The sequence below is a fragment of the Corvus brachyrhynchos genome, unplaced genomic scaffold, assembly GCF_000691975.1.
Source record: "Corvus brachyrhynchos isolate BGI_N302 unplaced genomic scaffold, ASM69197v1 scaffold370, whole genome shotgun sequence".
Classification (NCBI taxonomy): domain Eukaryota; kingdom Metazoa; phylum Chordata; class Aves; order Passeriformes; family Corvidae; genus Corvus; species Corvus brachyrhynchos.
This window is the reverse complement of record NW_008235977.1, coordinates 525,456-543,024: the sequence shown is the minus strand read 5'-3', so window position 1 is coordinate 543,024 and position 17,569 is coordinate 525,456. Positions and strand designations below refer to the sequence as shown.

The following is a 17,569-nucleotide window of genomic DNA, read 5'->3' as shown; positions in this document are numbered from 1 at the left end:
ATTAGTTCATAGAATCATAAAATCACAGAACATACTGAGTTAGAAGAGACCCATCAGGATCATTGAGTCCCACTCCTGGCGCTGCACAGAACACCGCAGGAGTCCCACCATGTGACTGATAACATTTTCCAAAGCTTTTTGAACTCAGGCTAGGGGCTGTGACCACTTTCTGGGGAGCCTGTTCCAGTGCTCAAACACTTTCTTGGCAAAAAATCTCATCCTGATATACAATCTAAAGCTCTCCCCACTTGGCTTCGTGCCATCTTCTCGAGTCCTGTCACTGGTCAGCAGAGTGAAGAGCTTGGTACCTGCCCCTCCACTTTCTCTGGTGAGGATCTTGAAGACCTCAGTGAGGTCTCTCTTGAGTCTCCTCCGCGCTGAGCAAACCAAGCATTCCCCATGTATGTTCTTGTGCAAACAAATAAAAGGGGTGTTCTTGCTTTCTGTTAGTGCTTGCAATTTGTACAGTGTGCTAAATCGTTGTCTTTGGTGTTCAGAGCTATACAATAACTTAAGTGTTTAACTCCTGAAGAGATTGATAGAGAGATGCCCATTTAAATTTTAGATGCTCAGATATCTTTACCTTGGACATTAGGCTTTAAAAGACATTTGAGAAATACTAATACAACAACATATCAGTACCGAGCTCTCAGGCCCAAAGAAAATATACAAGAGATCTTTATCTGTCTGTAGTTCAAAACAGAAATAGATTAAATAGAAATAAAGGCTTTGGAAAACAACTGTAGATGTTAAACCAACACTCCTTGTATGAGCTGTTGACTGGGAGATGAGGACACTAAAATTTCGCTTGCCAAGACATTCTAGGTGTAAGTTACTTTTCTTTTTGTCTTAAATATATTCTTACAGAGAAAAATATCCCTTATATGTTTTTCTTCTGTATTACCTTGAGCTCTTTCCTCTAAATTGCCATTACTAGGTAATTGACTATTACCAGGAGTGATTCTGGGCCCGTTTTGATCTGACCACAAAACAAAGCTCCTCTGCCTATCCCTACTTTACATTGCTTACTTTAAAAAGCATATTTGTTGAATCCAATATATTTTAAAATATTATTTAATGAAATCTAAAACCTCTACATTGTTTTCAAATTGTTATTTTAGAGCCTTTCCAGTTTGAGTCTGGAAAGACTTCCCTGTATAAAGACTTTGTATTTGATTTTGGTTGTTGGCTTTTTTAATTGGAACGTTCAAAATGTGAGTTTTAGTAGTAATTTGCTTCCTTTTCAGGATCCTTGCCACTATCCTGGCATACCTATGGAATACAGAAGTGTCCTACAAGATTTCAAAACCAGAATGCCCCAGAGTATCCAAATGTACCAGGCAAGTGATTTCATTCTGACATTGTTTTGTGCTTCATAAGAATTGGTAAAAAGTCACGGTTCAAGCATGAGCCTTGGTGTGAAGGTCGGGTACAGATTTTCCTAAAGGACTGGAAGCAAGAGGCTTTTAGTGGTTGTTTTTAATTGTATCTCAGTTGGAGAATTCTTGTTTGTAAAATAAGATTCTTGGGATACTCACTTTTTCTAGACAGTTCTTTAAAGATAAATATGCTAAGCAAACTCCATTGTCAGACTGCTTAAAATTGGTATATTTCAGTGTGCAACCCAATTAGAAAGAAATTAGATGAAAACAAAAAACACTGAAAATCCCAGATATATATAAATATACTATAGTATAGCTACAATATTCTTGTCTCAAGATCTCAGAGGGCTCTTAGGTCTTACTGTAGATTTAGGAATTAAGATGGAGTGTGATGGCTGTCTGCTCAAGTTAACACGAGCAGGCTGTCCTAAATCAACAGTAGAGAGCAGCAAAGGACACATTTGGTATTTTCTGAGCTCACCGTATAAATAGATTATGGTGGAAACACCCACAAGGATTTTTGATATTTTGACACCCTCAATACACAAGTCAAAATATCCAGCTTTTGAAAACCTAAAGAAAAATTCAAATGAAATATAGGTAAATATTTTTTTTTTTAATTTTTGGATATTCCCTAGAATAACACTTTACCTTTAAGTACTTTAAATTTGTTCAAGTTGTTATCTTCAGTTTCCTTCAGAGTTATTATTATTCTTATTAAAAAAAAAAAAAAAAGACTGCAGGCAATAAGAGGGGCCAGGATCAAGGAGACTATTTCTTTGTGACTTTTCCCCAATTTACAATTTATTCCCCATCTGTAATAAAGTGACTGAACAACAGGTATTGAAACAATTTGTTACTCAGATCAATTGGCGCTGAGCAATAGAAATTTAGAAACCCAGAAAATCTGAGTTTTTCTGCTTTAAATTTCTATCTAGATTTTGTAAGACTGTGTTTTTTGTCTGCACTCCTTCATTTGGACATTATTAAGCTTTTAAAATTAAGAGGAAAAAGTGAATGTGTATCCTGAAATCCAAACACCTTGTCATTCTGCTGTGGAAAAGTTGAAGTGGTTTGGCTGAGACATCCATTTGAGGAACTTTAGGCAGTCGAGTGAAGAGTGTTTGTTCCTGACTTTGTGCCAATAGCAGACGGTGTACCAGAAAGTGCAGGAGGTAGGAGTGTGTAGCCAGAACACCTGTGTGCTGGAAGCTTTAGGAGTAAAAACATTTTAAGTTGTAAGCTATTAACTAATTCTAAATGTAGAAAAGGGAAAAGTTAGCATGAATACTGACCCAAAAATTGGAAAGGTGTTCTGGAAGTTGGTAACATTAGTTGATATGGCAGATTTAACTGGAAACACTGAATTAATTTTCAAAAAACTTAGCAAAGTAAGATTAATAAGACACTAAATTCATACAAGGGTGCAAAGAAATAATTGGGCAGAAAATATTTAGGCAACATTTTCTCACTGATTTACATTGATCAGTTGCAATCTTTCAGTGAGGAAGACAAATCCTAGAAAGGATTGCAAATAGATCACAATACACTACCAGACGCTGATAACATTCAGAGCAGAATCTTGTGAGAATAATTTGGAAAATTATCAAAGCTTCATGACACCATTCAGTAAGGGAGGAAACTGTCCTTCTGAAAAAGTGCTGGGTTTGTCACTTTGATATAAATAGTTAAGAAAAAAAATCCAAGTAAACAAACCCGTGCGGTGCTCTCAGAAGGGTACATAAGAGAAGAAAAGCGGAGAAAGAAATCCCCAGGAGCAGCAGTCACATCCTGCAGCCACATCTCTCTCAATGTTGAACCACAAGATGATAGTATGAGCAGTTGTTTGGTCATCAGATTTTCTGATTGCTGTAAGAATAACAGGACTGTTCTTTTTTTAACTGTTTGGGGGTGCTGGGTGTGTGGTTTTGCCTGTACAGGACATAGAGCCGAGTCAGTCTCCCCAGGACCCTGTCGGACGGCCCATTATGCACCAGTCTGGGCTAAAGCACGCCACTGGTGAAGCAGTCTACATTGATGACCTTCCTTCTGTGGATGGGGAGCTTTTCCTGGCTGCCGTCACTAGCTCCAGAGCTCATGCTAAGATTGTGTAAGTGTTCAAAGTGGACCTGAAGAAAGTGTTATCATGAATTGCTGCCTCAGATTTTTAGAGAGACTAATGAGTCACGTGTACAGAACAGCATGCCTGATACCTGCAGGCAAATCCATGCTGGTAGCAGTATTGGTGCACTAGTAGAAGGGTTTGTTAGGATTTAAGTGTCTCACCCCATTTTACTGTACTAGTAAGAGTGAACTGTTTCTGGTCCATAAGCCAGCCCAGAGCTAGCCTAGCTACCTCTACAAAGCGCTTAGCTGTGCAGTGCAAGCAGACTTTGAAATTCAGTGTTACCAACACTGCTTTGAAGCCTCACCTCTATGATGAAAGAAGAAAATTGTTCAAAATGTAGGAAATAGTGTTGCAACATTGCAGCAACAAGGTGGCAAAGCTCATACCAGGCTTACAGGAGAGAAGGGGGAAGAAGAGGATTTTATTTTGCAAGAAAACTGTTTTCACATATGCTTTTATGCTGCCAAGATACACCTATTCTAGCAGTTTGTTCAACATTTAGGCACCAAGACATATTCAAGTGATCTAGTTGTGATTAATTGTCATGACAGACAGGACTGGGGCTTCTAACTACAGAGTCCTTGTCATATTTCCTGGCTTATTCTTAGGTCAGTGCTGGGTTTGGCAGCCCTCTTTTTGGTACCACCACAGAACTGGCATCACCCCCATCTCTGTGAGTCAGTAGGATCTATTCAGTCTCATTTGTCTTCTGATCTCGGTGTCCAGAGAAGATGCCTGTACATGTGCTGGGATCTGATGACCTGCTGAACTAGATGCTATCAAAATATGCCGTTCCTGTAGACCTTCTGCTGTTCCTTCTGATCCTTCTACACCTAGGCATTTCCATTCCTTCTCCATTTATACTGATCTTGTCATTTCTGTTATATCTCTCTACATGAATCCTCCACCTGAAGGTGCATATTTGCATCTTTAGGTGTATGTGTAGGATGTGAGGTCTCAGAAAGTTGCAGTTGTAGTATCATGATAGTGCACTGATCTTTATTAAACCGGTGCAGTTCAGGCAATCTAATGAGCCAATGATTGTTGTATCTAAAGTATCTCCTAGAAATAAAGCAGATTAGTAGAATCTTAATTTGTCTTTTACCTGCACTTCTTCACATGCCAGAGACAGAAAGAACAGGTGTGTAAGCCTATGAGCAGATCTCAGTAGTACAAGAAATATACTTCTGTGTTGAAACCCCTTCCTCTGTGAACACTTTGTAAAACTAATGAATTACACTTCTCTCTTCCCATATCCCAATCAGATCTGTAGATACCTCAGAGGCTCTAAAAGCAGCAGGTGTGTTCGATGTCATAACAGCTCATGATGTGCCAGCTGCAAATGAGTTTTATTTTTCTGATGATCCAGAGATTATATTTGCGAGAAACAAGGTATAACTACAATCTTTTTACAACTGATTTTCTTAATTTTAACTGTTTTTTACTCCAGCCTTCCGTTCTCCCACTATCCATTTCTGAATACAGTATTTTCCTTGATTCTTTAGTTACAGTGGTATTTTTGTAATTTGTTAGCTTCATGGATGATCTAAAAATACAAAAATCCTAAGTCAAAGAAGACTTTTGAACAGGAAACATAAGTAGTGGTTATGTAAAAAGAAGAATACCAACAGCCCGTACGGGAATTGTTTGAATCCACCATACCATTATGTGATGTGCATTTTGCAGGTGATTTGTGTGGGTCAGATTGTCTGTGCTGTGGTTGCAGATTCAGATGTTCATGCCAAACAAGCAGCTGCAAAAGTGAAGATAGAGTATGAAATGCTGGAACCAGTAATTTTAACAATTGAGGTACTAATAATTTCTTCTGCCTTTTTATTTTTTTACTGATTTAATTAATGGAAGCAGCAGTTCACACTCTTTAGTTGCTTTTTAAATAGGATTTTTAAAGAAAACAATATGAATATGAATATGAGCATCCAATTAACCAGTCTGAGTATCTCCCTGTAAATAAATTTTTAACCTTTTCTCTAATTTTGACCACTTTTGATAGACAGGCAACAGTTTCAAAAGTATGCAGGTGTCACAAGTTTTACAATAATAAACATTAGAATGCAAAAAAAAAAGAACTCTCCTAATGTTCCCAGTGAGGAAAAGGCAATGAGCATGCTGATTTCTAATTTTTTGGTAGCTACCAGCTGGTCAGTCAGCATGTGTATACTGGCTAACAGTCAGCTCCTGATTATCTCTAGCATTTTTATCTGTTGTCTAGCTTGAAAGCTAGGCTGGAGACATAGAAATTGTTGAGGGAATATGAAGGAAAGGTGTTAGGATGTACAACATTTTAGAAATGTAATGTGGGAGTCCCAGGGAATATGGATTTATCCTGGATTAAAGAGAGTAGAAGTAAGGAAAAAAGGACACACTTGGCAGGGAGCCAACATTAGTTCTGGTAGTCAATTCACAACTTGTTTTAATAATGTGTGTGTGGTCTAATGGAACAATCTTTCTGATAGAAAAATAGAAGTAGTCTCTTCTTAAAGACTGGCAAATTTTGTTAACATTTCATTAGAATTGAAATTTATTTCTTACTAGAAATAAAGCAAATGCTACTTTATTAATTAGATTCCACCTTTACTTAGTCCTTGTCATTTCTTCCCCTCTTAATGGCAGTGCTCTTTGGATGATGTGGTTGCATTCTTACTCTGTGGTGTCTTGGTCAGTTCTGGATGTATGACAGGGAAGAGCAGGTTGAATAAACTGCATGCATTTCCTTCAGAAACTGCAATCATCAGTTACACAAGATACATCAGGAAAGAATTGCTGGAATTAAATAAACAAACTCAACAGTGACAATAAAGTGATGAAGTACAGTTGTTCATTGACTTTGGTAGCTGGTGATTCCAATCTCTGAAGACAGTGGTGTTGGTCCTGAGACTAAAATGCTGCAACAAGCTGGGAATCTTAAAAATACTTTAAAACTCCTATTTCTCTTTTTCTCCGTTGCAGGAAGCTATAAAGCACAACTCGTTCTTTGAGCCAAAAAGAAAATTAGAACAAGGAAATGTTGATGAGGCATTTGAAACTGTTGATAATATAATTGAAGGTAAACTGCAGAATACATTTGATGAAAAATTTTTGGTTGTCAGTATTTGGCTTTGGCTGTCTGCTCTTCCAGTCCCAGTTCCACCTTTTTTCTGTATAGTCATTAGGTGTGAGAAAACTCTTGGGCACTTGGAAGACAACATGACTAAATCTAGTGTATTGTTGTTCTGCTACTACATTCAAGCTTTTTGCATCATCTGTTCTTGAAAAAAGTTACAGAATAATTAGGTTGGAAGGGTGTCTTCTAGTCCAACCTCCTGCTTAAAGCAGGTCTGGTTAGAGCAGGTTATTAAGGGCCATGTCCCGTCATGGTTTTAGTGTCTCCAGATATGGAGATTATGCAACATCTATAGGCACCTGTTCCAGTGTTTCACAGCTTTCATGCTGATTTTGATTTTTCTTCTATCTAGCTGGAATTTCTTGTGTTCATTGCCGCCTCTTATCCTTCCACTGTACACCTCTGAGAACAGTCTGGCTTGCTCTTGTCTACACCCTTCCATTAGGTAGTTGTAGACAACAATAAGATCTCTTCTTAAACCTTTTCTTCTTTTGGGTGAATAAATGTAGTTCTCTCAACCTCTTGTCATGCATCCTGTGGTTCAGCTCCCTGATGATCTTGGTGGCCCTCTTCTTCACCTGGTCCAGTATGTGCATGCTTTGTTTAACTTATCTATGTTTTACTTATTGTTGTCACCACTTGTGGGCAATATTGTTCTACTCTTAATCCAGTTCTGGTGATGCAACTGGAATAAGACCGATTTAATATTACAAGGATTTTAATTTGTATTTTTATTTTAGGTGTTGCTCTTTCACACAAGGAGTATAGAGGATTTGATACTGATTGCCATAATTTAAATTATGATGGGTTGTTAGTTCTTCTCTGGTTTGTCTCTTCTGTCCTTTTCCCTCAGTAACACTTGTGTCTTTCTCTTTGGGTCAGGGGAGATTTGCATTGGGGGACAGAAACACTTTTACATGGAGACTCAGAGTATGCTTGCTGTTCCAAAAGGAGAGGATAAAGAAATGGATATGTATGTGTCAACACAGCATCCAGCAATTATTCAGGTAATGCAGAGCATTCTCGGAGAAAGTGTTTGGACTTGTGACAATAGAGCTTTTAAAATTTGGTTTACAAATCTGTATGAACAGAAGCCATAGAAAGATGAAATTGCCCATCTGGATTGTCCAGTAACAGCTACTTTGTAGTACTGCTGTATTCTGATAAACACTGAGCAATACACTGTCAAGATAAAGCTCTTCTTTCCCTTTGAACAAAGTACTTCATACTCCACTACTGTAGGCATGAAAAACTCCCTGTGGAGTGCTGAAGTTCCTCCATCTTTGTTAGCTTTCCATTGGACTGAGGATCAATCTGTTCCCTACAGAATCAGAACCCACTGAGGATCTGACCAAGTCTTAACTAGCTGTAGGTGAGAGTGCTACTCCATGCAGCAGTCTCATAATCATAATCCTAGACTGGTTTGGGTTTCAAGGGACCTTTAAAGACTATTTAATTCAACACCCTTGCCATGGACAGGGTTATCTTTCCCTGGACCAAATTTCTCAAAGTCCCATCCAATGTGGCCATGAACACTCTCAGTGGTGGGGTGTCCACAGCTTGTCTGGGCAATCTGTTCCCTTGGCTCACCACTCTTACTGTAAAAAAAATGCTTTCTTATGTCCATTCTAAACCTGCCCTGTTTTACTTTAAAACCGTGGCCCCTTCTCCTGTCAATACAAACTTTGCTAAAAGTCTTGCTCTGTTTCTTGTAAACCCCCTTTATATTTTGAAAGGCCACAGTAAAGTCTCCCTGGAGCTGTCTTCTCCTGGCTGAACAACTCCAAGTTTCTCAGTCTTTCTTCAGAGTAGAGGTGTTCTAGCCTTCTGATCATTTTCATGATGGTAAATGACAAAGCAAAGCTGCCATAGCTTGTGGCCTACATAGCAATAGCTCTAATGCATGAAACTGATGGTATTTCAGACTCAACACTGGCATTTTCAACGTTCATTGAGTATTCAAGGCCCAGTTCAGCTCCCTTTATCATTTCCATTATTATTATATTGCCAATAGCCAAGTAGCACGAACTTTGTGTTTGAGAATATGATTTGAAGCAAAAACATTCCTGACACTAGCAAGACCTTAGATTATTAAAAAAGTTTCATTTTAAATAGAAATAAAATGTATTATCTTAGTAATAAAAATAGTAGAAATTGTATACTAATCCATTTTTATTATACCTGAAGCTTCTTACTGTTTAGTTAATATAATCCAAAGGTATTATTTTTCACGTTGGCCAATGGCCCTTTCACGGTCTGCATGGTAAAGATTTTAAATGTGAGTGCTGCTGAGAGTTTGTTGTTATTCTTTCTTTGCTTTTTAACCTAGGGTAAAGGAAAAACTATATTCATCTGATAGAAGAATAGAAACATCTATGGAACCCTTTTCTAGAAAAGTTTTCTATTTCAGAACCTAACTTTTAGGCTTAGTTTGAGTTGGCATAACATACTGACAATTGTTTTACAGGAGATAGTAGCTGCAAGTTTAGGTGTTCCAGCCAACAGGATCATGTGCCATGTTAAACGAGTTGGTGGAGCTTTTGGTGGGAAAATCCTGAAAACCGGCTTACTGGCGTCAGTTGCTGCAGTGGCAGCACACAAGTAAGTGCAGTATGTGTGTGTTGGGATAGGAAAAGAGAATGAGGCAAACAAGTTTTCCATTTTGTCTAAAATGCTTTCTCCTTTCCCAAAGCTGCTAGTCAAAAAGTCATACAATCCTGACTTCACGTTTTGTGAGACTGTTTGCTGCATTTCTTTGCTTTGTTGAACTACTTATATTAAGCAGCTCTAGCCTCAACTAAATTAATGGACTGCAAGAAGCTGGTATTAGTATAAGCCAGAAACACTCAACAGGACCAGTCCCTAACTACTAAGACTTTGTATTGTACATACATTAAAGCACAGCATTAACCATCCAGATGTGAACTTCACTGACACAGCAGGATGCAGAAGGAAGGGTTCATGAGTGGAACTGCTTTTAAGAACAAGCAGTTCTAGTTCAGTCCTCAACGTCTTTCAGTCAAAATTAGCTTAAATCTGTGAGGTATTATGCTTTTTCTAATACTGCTTGAATTAGTCTAAGAACATTAATACGTAAAGCTCCATCCCCCATATTCCAGATTTGGCAGGGCAATATTGGCAATTAGCTGTCAGGGCATACTAAAGTCCTTTAAAAGCGTAACTGATTTGCTACAGAACTCACATCAGGCTACATCCTGTCAGCCAAAATGGTCTTGTCATCTGAGGAGTTAGCTCAATATGTTTATATTGCTTCTACTGTCACTGTTATAAAAATGGTTCTTGATTTTTTTTGGCCACATTATCTGTGTTTTTTATTAACCAGTAATGCTAAAAATAATATTTCTTTTATGGTTTAAACTATCTTTTTTTATTCGTAGGACCTTATTTTACACCTTATGCCCATTTTTCTAAAGTAGTTATTTTAAATTGTATATGCATCTCTAGACTAATTTTCATATTTTATTGTTATTTGTATTTTGGTTTTATTCCAAGGTTCTCTGTTTCAGTATGATTCTGAATAGCTAAGAGGTAATGAACACTTAACACTGAAATAGTTTCTTCAGGAGTAGTTTGCACTGAGTTATCTTGTTGGCTTTCACAAGATGAAATGAAAATTCTTACATGATTGTAAATGTGAGAAATATGAACTCTGGTTATAGGTTTAAGCATATATTCAAGCTTATTAAAGTTAAGTTTAATCTAAATGCATGTTTGTATGCATGGCTGTATCTGGTTACATGATGAATAACCATAGCCATCTTATTCATAACATTCCTTATTTTAATTGCAATTTGACTTTTCTTTTTTGGATTTAGAACTGGCAGAGCAGTCCGTTTTATTCTGAGCCGAGAGGATGATATGGTAATCACTGGTGGCCGACATCCTTTTATTGCTAAATATAAAGTGAGTGCCACTAGAATTCAGTGAAAAAATACCCACCTATATTCTGTGAATAAGTATTTCAATGTTACTGGTTAATGTGTTCTATTAATGAAAATTAGTATAATCAATTCAATTTTAAACCAAAACTACACGCCAGGAAACCAAGAGAAAGTTGCTGTACAGCCCCTTTGTCTGCTTCATCTACCTCTGTCTCTTCAGGGTTTTATTTAATTTTTTTTCTAGTTCCTTCATGTCCTTTTCCTTTTATAGCTCTTTCTGTCTTTCTTTCTTAGAACAGGAGCTAACCTATATCAGACTTCTTCTGCAGAACTTTATTTTAAACTCTCCATATGGTTAGATTCACACAAAGAAGCAGCTAATTTTTCACAGAAACAGTGTCATGCAGAAAACTCGCCCTATGGAGGAAATGAATCTCTTCCCTGCCCATGCACTGTCATCAGTCATAATTATTCATTAGGATAATTTCTGCCTTCTTTTCCTTCTCTACTTGTCATATTAATTATGTATGCCAGCCACCATAATGGGGTTTAAATCCAAGTTTCTGCTGAATCAATAAACTGAAAGATTTCTCTTTAAAAGTACCTTTTGTTAATAGCACTACAGCTCAAGCTGGATGCCTTCAAAGACAGACCCTGAACAACAGGATTCCTGGGCAATTATAGCCTTACAATCTAAGTTCCCCATCCCTGACAGTTCAGACCAAGAGTAATATTAAGGGTCTGGAGTCTTCACGTTCTTCATGGGTTTCTTTCATTGTCTGTAGCTGGGCCATTTCTTTTCTTATATCTAAGTGTGCTGCATCTGCTAGAGATTGTAGCTTCTTTATCTTTCAGCTTGAACTGGCTCTGAGGCCTTCTTTTACTTGACTAGGTTACAGTTCAACATACCTTGGTGAAAGTTCACAGCTTGCAGCCTAAGGCTGCAGCAAATTTATCTGCTAATACTAAGCAAGTTGCATGACATACTACCTAGGTAAAGTAAGAGAGGTTTTATAAGATGCTTCCCTAAAGCTAAAATGAGCTGTAGCTCATGTTGAGAATTCAGGAACTGTTAGTGATAACAGGTGAAAAGAGGGATGTGAGATAAAGATAACATTTCTTCATTAATAAACACAAATGTCATATTCCATCTGCCAGACACTATTCTTACCATTAAAGTGGGATTTGATTTTATCTACAATAAACTTTCCTAGGTGACACACTTCTCAGCCATCTCAGGCAATATAGAGGAAGCCACTGCTTCTTCCTTTCCCAGTGGGCTGATGTTGCTTATTATATGCTGTACCTATACAGATCACAGATGCCAGGTGGGAAAGCCCATATCTTAGAAACATACTTTCTTTCTCTCTTGCCTTTCTATAGTTTCAGTGAATGCTGGCCAGAGATTAATAGTGCAGTATTACCCTGAATGTATGGGTTATGTTAGTATTCAAAATATAAAAGCACTTAAGAAACAAATGAATGCCAAATTCTAAATAACATACTGTTGTAACCTTCTAGGTTGGCTTCATGAATGATGGTAAGATCAGAGCTGTGGATGCCAAATATTATATTAATGGAGGATGTACCCCTGATGAATCTGTCCTGGTAAGGATTTTATACTGACAAATCTTATAATATGGAGGAATCATTAGCTGGAAAATTATGAAGGTCAAATTCCTTTGCCTATATATTATTAAACATATAGACTTTTGATACAGGGATTATGGGTTGTTGGAAGAATCTGCCCTGAGTAGGTTATCGTTTCCATATTCAATTTAGTGAAGCATGTTACTACTTTTTTATATTACCCTACACATTCCCTTCATGAATGTTTTCTCAGGCTTATTTTTCTGTTACGAACATCTCAACTAACAATGTATTCCTTTTAAAATACGTAGTACCTGCATTTGTCCCTGCCTAAAGCTTTATGTCCTCAGGGCTGGGAAGACATTTCTTAGCCTTCAGAAAATTCATAGTTATAGTTATCCTGTTGCTGTCCCTATACATTTCTGTACTGGGTCAGTATTTATTGTGCTGTATACCTCAGTTCCTCACTTACAGGTCTGCAAAGTATAAAATGTTTCTTGCTTTGATATCATCACTGGATATTTGTGTTTGTACACACTATTCTAGCTGTAACTGAAATGTTTGCTGTACTACCCCTCATCTGCTTGTCATTGCCCCACCTATGAGTATTTTCTGCATCCTGAAATCTGTCAGTGTAACTGCCCATGGTACTGCTGCCTAACCTGGCTCTGAAAAATAGCCTAGGTTAGAAGAAAACCCATTATTAGAAGCATGTACATTAATGCAGATCATGTAAGAACTGTCTTAAGATGAAGTTCTACAATGATACAGTGAAGCTGGTGGGCCTAGCACGAATGACGGAGGCTTAAATTTGTCATTCTGAGAAATCTACTTAACACTGAAGAGAGACAGTGACCTCTTTTGATTAGGCATCAAAACTTTTTTTTTAATTATATTTTTATTTTGATACCGACTCCTAGAGCCTAATTTGAGGTTTCTAGTACAGGATTTTCCTCTTCATGTGGTTTTGTGTTTGTCATTGTAAATTTCTAAATTAAAAACTTAAGGACAAGAAGACATTGTAGACTGCAGTACATATGCTTTCTGGTGGAACTAAACTTTAAGTGTGGACTTCCATAGGATGTGATAGTTCAGAATGCTTTCATCAGTTCCTTTCATAGCTACTGTTGCTTTAAATCTAATCTGCCTATTTTTAGTTTTGTGTGGCTTTTGGTATTGAAGTAGGAGCAAAATCAGTCATAAAATGACACATTTGCTACATCCTTAACTACTGATAACATTCAAGTACAAGTAACACCAGCTGTGTTCTGTATAAAAAAAAGCCCCTGGAAATTAATATATTGCATGAGAAATGTATTAATAAAGTCTCTATGTGTGCATGAGTACTTACAATCAGTGATTGCCAGAAAGCAAATTTTAAAGCTAATTGTCTCAAGTTAAGGTCTTTCATATAAGAGATGCGGAAGATTTAAATGTCAATTTGAAGGAAGCACTGTTCTGACATTAAACAAGATCTGTTTATCCCCTACTTCAGGTAGCAGAAGTGTCCTTATTAAAAATGGACAATGCATACAAGATTCCCAACTTGAGATGCTGGGCTTGTGTCTGCAAAACAAACTTGCCATCAAACACAGCATTCCGAGGCTTTGGCTTTCCTCAGTCAGGACTGGTGACAGAAACTTGGATAACAGACGTTGCAGATAAAACTGGTTTATCGCCAGAAAAGGTGACTAAATGCAGGCCTATTCTCTCCTGAAATGAAGTCTATGGAACTGGAAAGTTAAAAACCTTTAGATTAGTTTAATTTTTTGAACAATTCTTTTCTAAGTCAAACATAATTTGAGCTGAAATTCATATTTTTTTAAATCAATGTCTGGTTGTTGAATGAATAGCATGGTCTTACAAATTGGTAACTGTTCAAAAAACATACAGTGATCTTCTTGTCATCTATTAGTCCTCCCAGATGGTCAGTTTGCCTTTAACAGGATTGTGTGATAACTGTAATTTCATTTTTTTCAGATTAAGGAAATAAATATGTATAAGAAGAATGAGCAAACACACTTCAAACAAAAACTTGATCCACAGAATTTAATACGGTGTTGGAATGAATGTATGGAGAAATCTGCATACTACAGTAGGAGAACAACTATCAATGAATTTAACAAAGAAAATTACTGGAAGAAAAGAGGTATTGCCATTGTACCAATGAAATTTCCATTTGGACTAGGTACACCTTACCTTTCTCAGGTGAGATTCATTAAAGAATAAGTGAGCTAAGCATTTTATCCATAGAAGATTACAGTCACTTTATCTCAGGATACAAAACAAATATGTTATCTTTCAACTCCTGGAAAATGATCATCCTCCTGATGGTTGTTCCCTGAAGAGGCTGTACTAGCTTGTAGCTCTCTTCAAAGTTGTTTGGTTTTCAGGACTCAGGCAGCTTGGACCCTGCCTACCTAAAGGCTAGTCCTATTTGTTGTGGTGCAGTGTTGAAATAGGTGAGTTGAACACATTTACAAAAAGTTTTTGAAGGCTGATAGAGAAATGTTCATTGTATAAGTTGTCCAGTCCAGAAATAGTTCCTACCCTCCTCTTTCTGATGATGAGGGTACTATGGAATGCTGCTCTTAAAGACTTAACCCTTTGATGCCATCAAAGGCGAAGGTTAAGGAAGGAAAAAAGCACAGTAGTATTTTTGGTCCTTGTATTTTTTTTAACATAGGTGTCTAATTCTTCTGAAACAGACAGCATTCTATCAATTGAAAATTAATTAATTGACTGACTTATGTCATATCAAACTGGCTGTCTCTGCTCAGCATTAAAGTCACAGGGTCTTTGTAGTCTACAGCTACTTCTAGCTGAGTCTAGGAAGAAAATTTCATTCAGAGATTCAACTCATGCAACTGAGAAACCTCCGGGACTCTCACATGTCAGTGAGAGAGAAAATGGAGCTTGCAGCAAATTGCGCTTACAGCCACTACTGAGGGGTGTCCTCCAGCTTCTTTTGGAACCACTGAGATACAGTTGCCAGGTGTAGGTTTATTTCAGGATCTAGTAACAGAAAAAGCAGACCACCAAGGATTTGTATCTTTTTCTTTTGAAGTTCGTTATAGAGGAAGAGCAGCAAGTAGCATTTCATATTTTGCCTTATATTCCTAAGCATTAAACAGATAAACTGAAATATACTTAAACACTTTGTCTTTTTTTAATTCAATTCATCACCACATACAACACATTCCTCACTAGTCTGATCTTGACTTTGTTTTTCTTTTTTAGGCTGCTGCACTGGTTCATATTTATACTGATGGGTCTGTGCTTCTGACACATGGTGGAATTGAAATGGGGCAGGGTATTCATACAAAAATGATCCAGGTAAAAAATGATCTAAATAGATATTGCCATGTGCTTTATCTTTCCTGCAGATAAACAGTGTAAGGGTTTTCTTTTTGGTTAGTTAGTGTACCAGCAGGACAGTTTCTTTATCAACATAGCCACTACTTCTTTGCATTGATAGAATTAGAAAGCAAAGGTACCTTCATTAAGAGACATAGAGGCAGAAAGAAGGAAAAAACTGACTGGTTTTTGTTCTTCCAATAGCATGTGAAGAGGCTTATTAGAAATAAGATTTTGAGGGGCTAATCCCATAAAACCCATAGTGAAAAAGGCAGACACTATTCACACAGAATCACCAGGTTGGAAGAGACCTTCAAGATCACCGAGTCCAAGCCATGCCCTAACACCAGCTCAACTAAACCATGGCACTGAGTGCCACATCCAATCTTTTTTCAAACACATCCAGGGATGGTGACTCCACCAGCTCCCCAGGCTGATGATTCTGGAACTTTATCACTCATTCAGTAAAAAACTTTTTCCTAACATCCAACCTAAATTTCCCTTGGCGCAGCTTAAGACTGTCATGATGATAACATTATGATCATATTTGGTTAATGGATAGTTCTGAGACAGATCTGTGAAAGTATTTATCAAGTCAGTGAAAGTTTGGGACGTGGGCTTGTATAATTTGCTCTAAGTCTTTCAGGGTATAAGCAGGAAAATCAGGAATGAGTGTTGGAGTTCAGGTCTCAATCCAGCATTTGAGTATAGCTGGAACATTGTCCTTCTGTTCTGTTTCTTTGTTCTAACAACTTGGACACAATGATTTCAGCTGGAGATTGGAAGAGAACTCGCTTAAACTTTTATCTTTCCTGGTATTCCTGACTTCTAGCAAATACTGGGGAGTTGTTGGAGTGTTTAGATTGTTTCTAAAACAAAGAATATGTTGTTCTTCCTGAAACAGGTTGCTAGTCGGGAATTGAACATCCCCATGTCATGTATTCACTTCTGTGAAACGAGCACAACAACTGTTCCCAATGCATGTGCCTCGGTGGGATCTGCAGGGACAGATGTCAATGGCATGGCTGTGAAGGTAAAGAGTAGTATTTAGCTGAAAAAAAACCCCGATCCCTTGAGGTATATGTTTGCCAAACTTTAGGTACTAGTGATCCCATAAAAATCAAGTTTGGGATTACCAATACTGCTGGAGGTGGCCAAGAAGAAACATGACTTGACAGTTTCTCAATAACGGTGCTTATGAGTTTTCAGAATATGATCTGGACTTTCCCAAAAAGGCTTACACTTTCCAAAATCTTTCTTTCATCTAACAAGCTAACTAGTCCCATGCAAGTCTTGCACCCTTGTTCATGTTTGAAATCTACTGATTCATACAGATTCCAGCCCTTGTAACTTAACCATTTTGAAGTTTTATGTGTATGTGGTTAATATGACACTTCCTGCAATACCTTTTCAAACTAAGATGACAGTAAAGCATATACTAATTAAGTAGTAACTAGAACATAACTTGAATAGTAGCAAATGTATCTGTGTTAATTTTGTGGTATATTCTCCTGGCTTCTCACCAGGATGCTTGCCAAACTCTTCTGAAACGCCTGCAGCCCATCATCAAGAAGAACCCAACAGGGACCTGGAATGATTGGGTAAGACCTGTGAATCCTACGGAATGTGTTTGAGTGCTGGCAGAAACTGTGATATATGTATTGTAGTCTATAAATCTGCTCAGCCTAATAATCCTAAAGTTAAAAACTGTAGAAACAGGCTATTTCACAAACAGATGAAATGCAGAATAGTCAAGAGATGGTTCTTGTCCAGGCACAAATGATTATGTGGAAGATAACAACTAGATTTATTGCTAGTACAGTATTTAAATATTGCCAGTGCAATATCCAAGTAACAAATCTATCATCTGTTACAACGGATTATAGTAAGATCAGGTTATGGTCCCTCCTGTTGAGGAGGGAGATCCCCTGGCTTTCTAAACTTTTCAGTGGAGTCTAGGTGCAGCTAGGTCTACTTAGTCTCAGATGTGGTCCACAGCCTATGTCTAAAGGGCTATGATATGTTGTGGTGTAACCTCAGCCAGCCACCAAGCACCACACAACTGCTCACTCATTCCCCCACCAGCAGA

General features: G+C 37.6%; 1 protein-coding gene across 5 annotated transcripts in view; it reads left to right on the top strand.

Annotated features, from left to right (window-relative positions):
• Window positions 1–17,569, top strand: part of AOX1 (aldehyde oxidase 1) — a 39,758-nt gene that overhangs the window by 14,031 nt on the left and 8,158 nt on the right. For all 5 annotated transcript variants that reach the window (XM_008629842.2, XM_017728337.1, XM_017728351.1 and 2 more), the window contains 14 exons: window positions 1,248–1,340; window positions 3,323–3,492; window positions 4,776–4,902; window positions 5,197–5,319; window positions 6,478–6,574; window positions 7,514–7,638; window positions 9,099–9,232; window positions 10,468–10,555; window positions 12,055–12,141; window positions 13,619–13,810; window positions 14,104–14,331; window positions 15,364–15,459; window positions 16,385–16,513; window positions 17,007–17,081. In XM_008629842.2, the coding sequence (XP_008628064.1) occupies window positions 1,248–1,340; window positions 3,323–3,492; window positions 4,776–4,902; window positions 5,197–5,319; window positions 6,478–6,574; window positions 7,514–7,638; window positions 9,099–9,232; window positions 10,468–10,555; window positions 12,055–12,141; window positions 13,619–13,810; window positions 14,104–14,331; window positions 15,364–15,459; window positions 16,385–16,513; window positions 17,007–17,081 (1,764 nt within the window). The remainder of the gene's footprint in view (window positions 1–1,247; window positions 1,341–3,322; window positions 3,493–4,775; window positions 4,903–5,196; window positions 5,320–6,477; window positions 6,575–7,513; window positions 7,639–9,098; window positions 9,233–10,467; window positions 10,556–12,054; window positions 12,142–13,618; window positions 13,811–14,103; window positions 14,332–15,363; window positions 15,460–16,384; window positions 16,514–17,006; window positions 17,082–17,569) is intronic.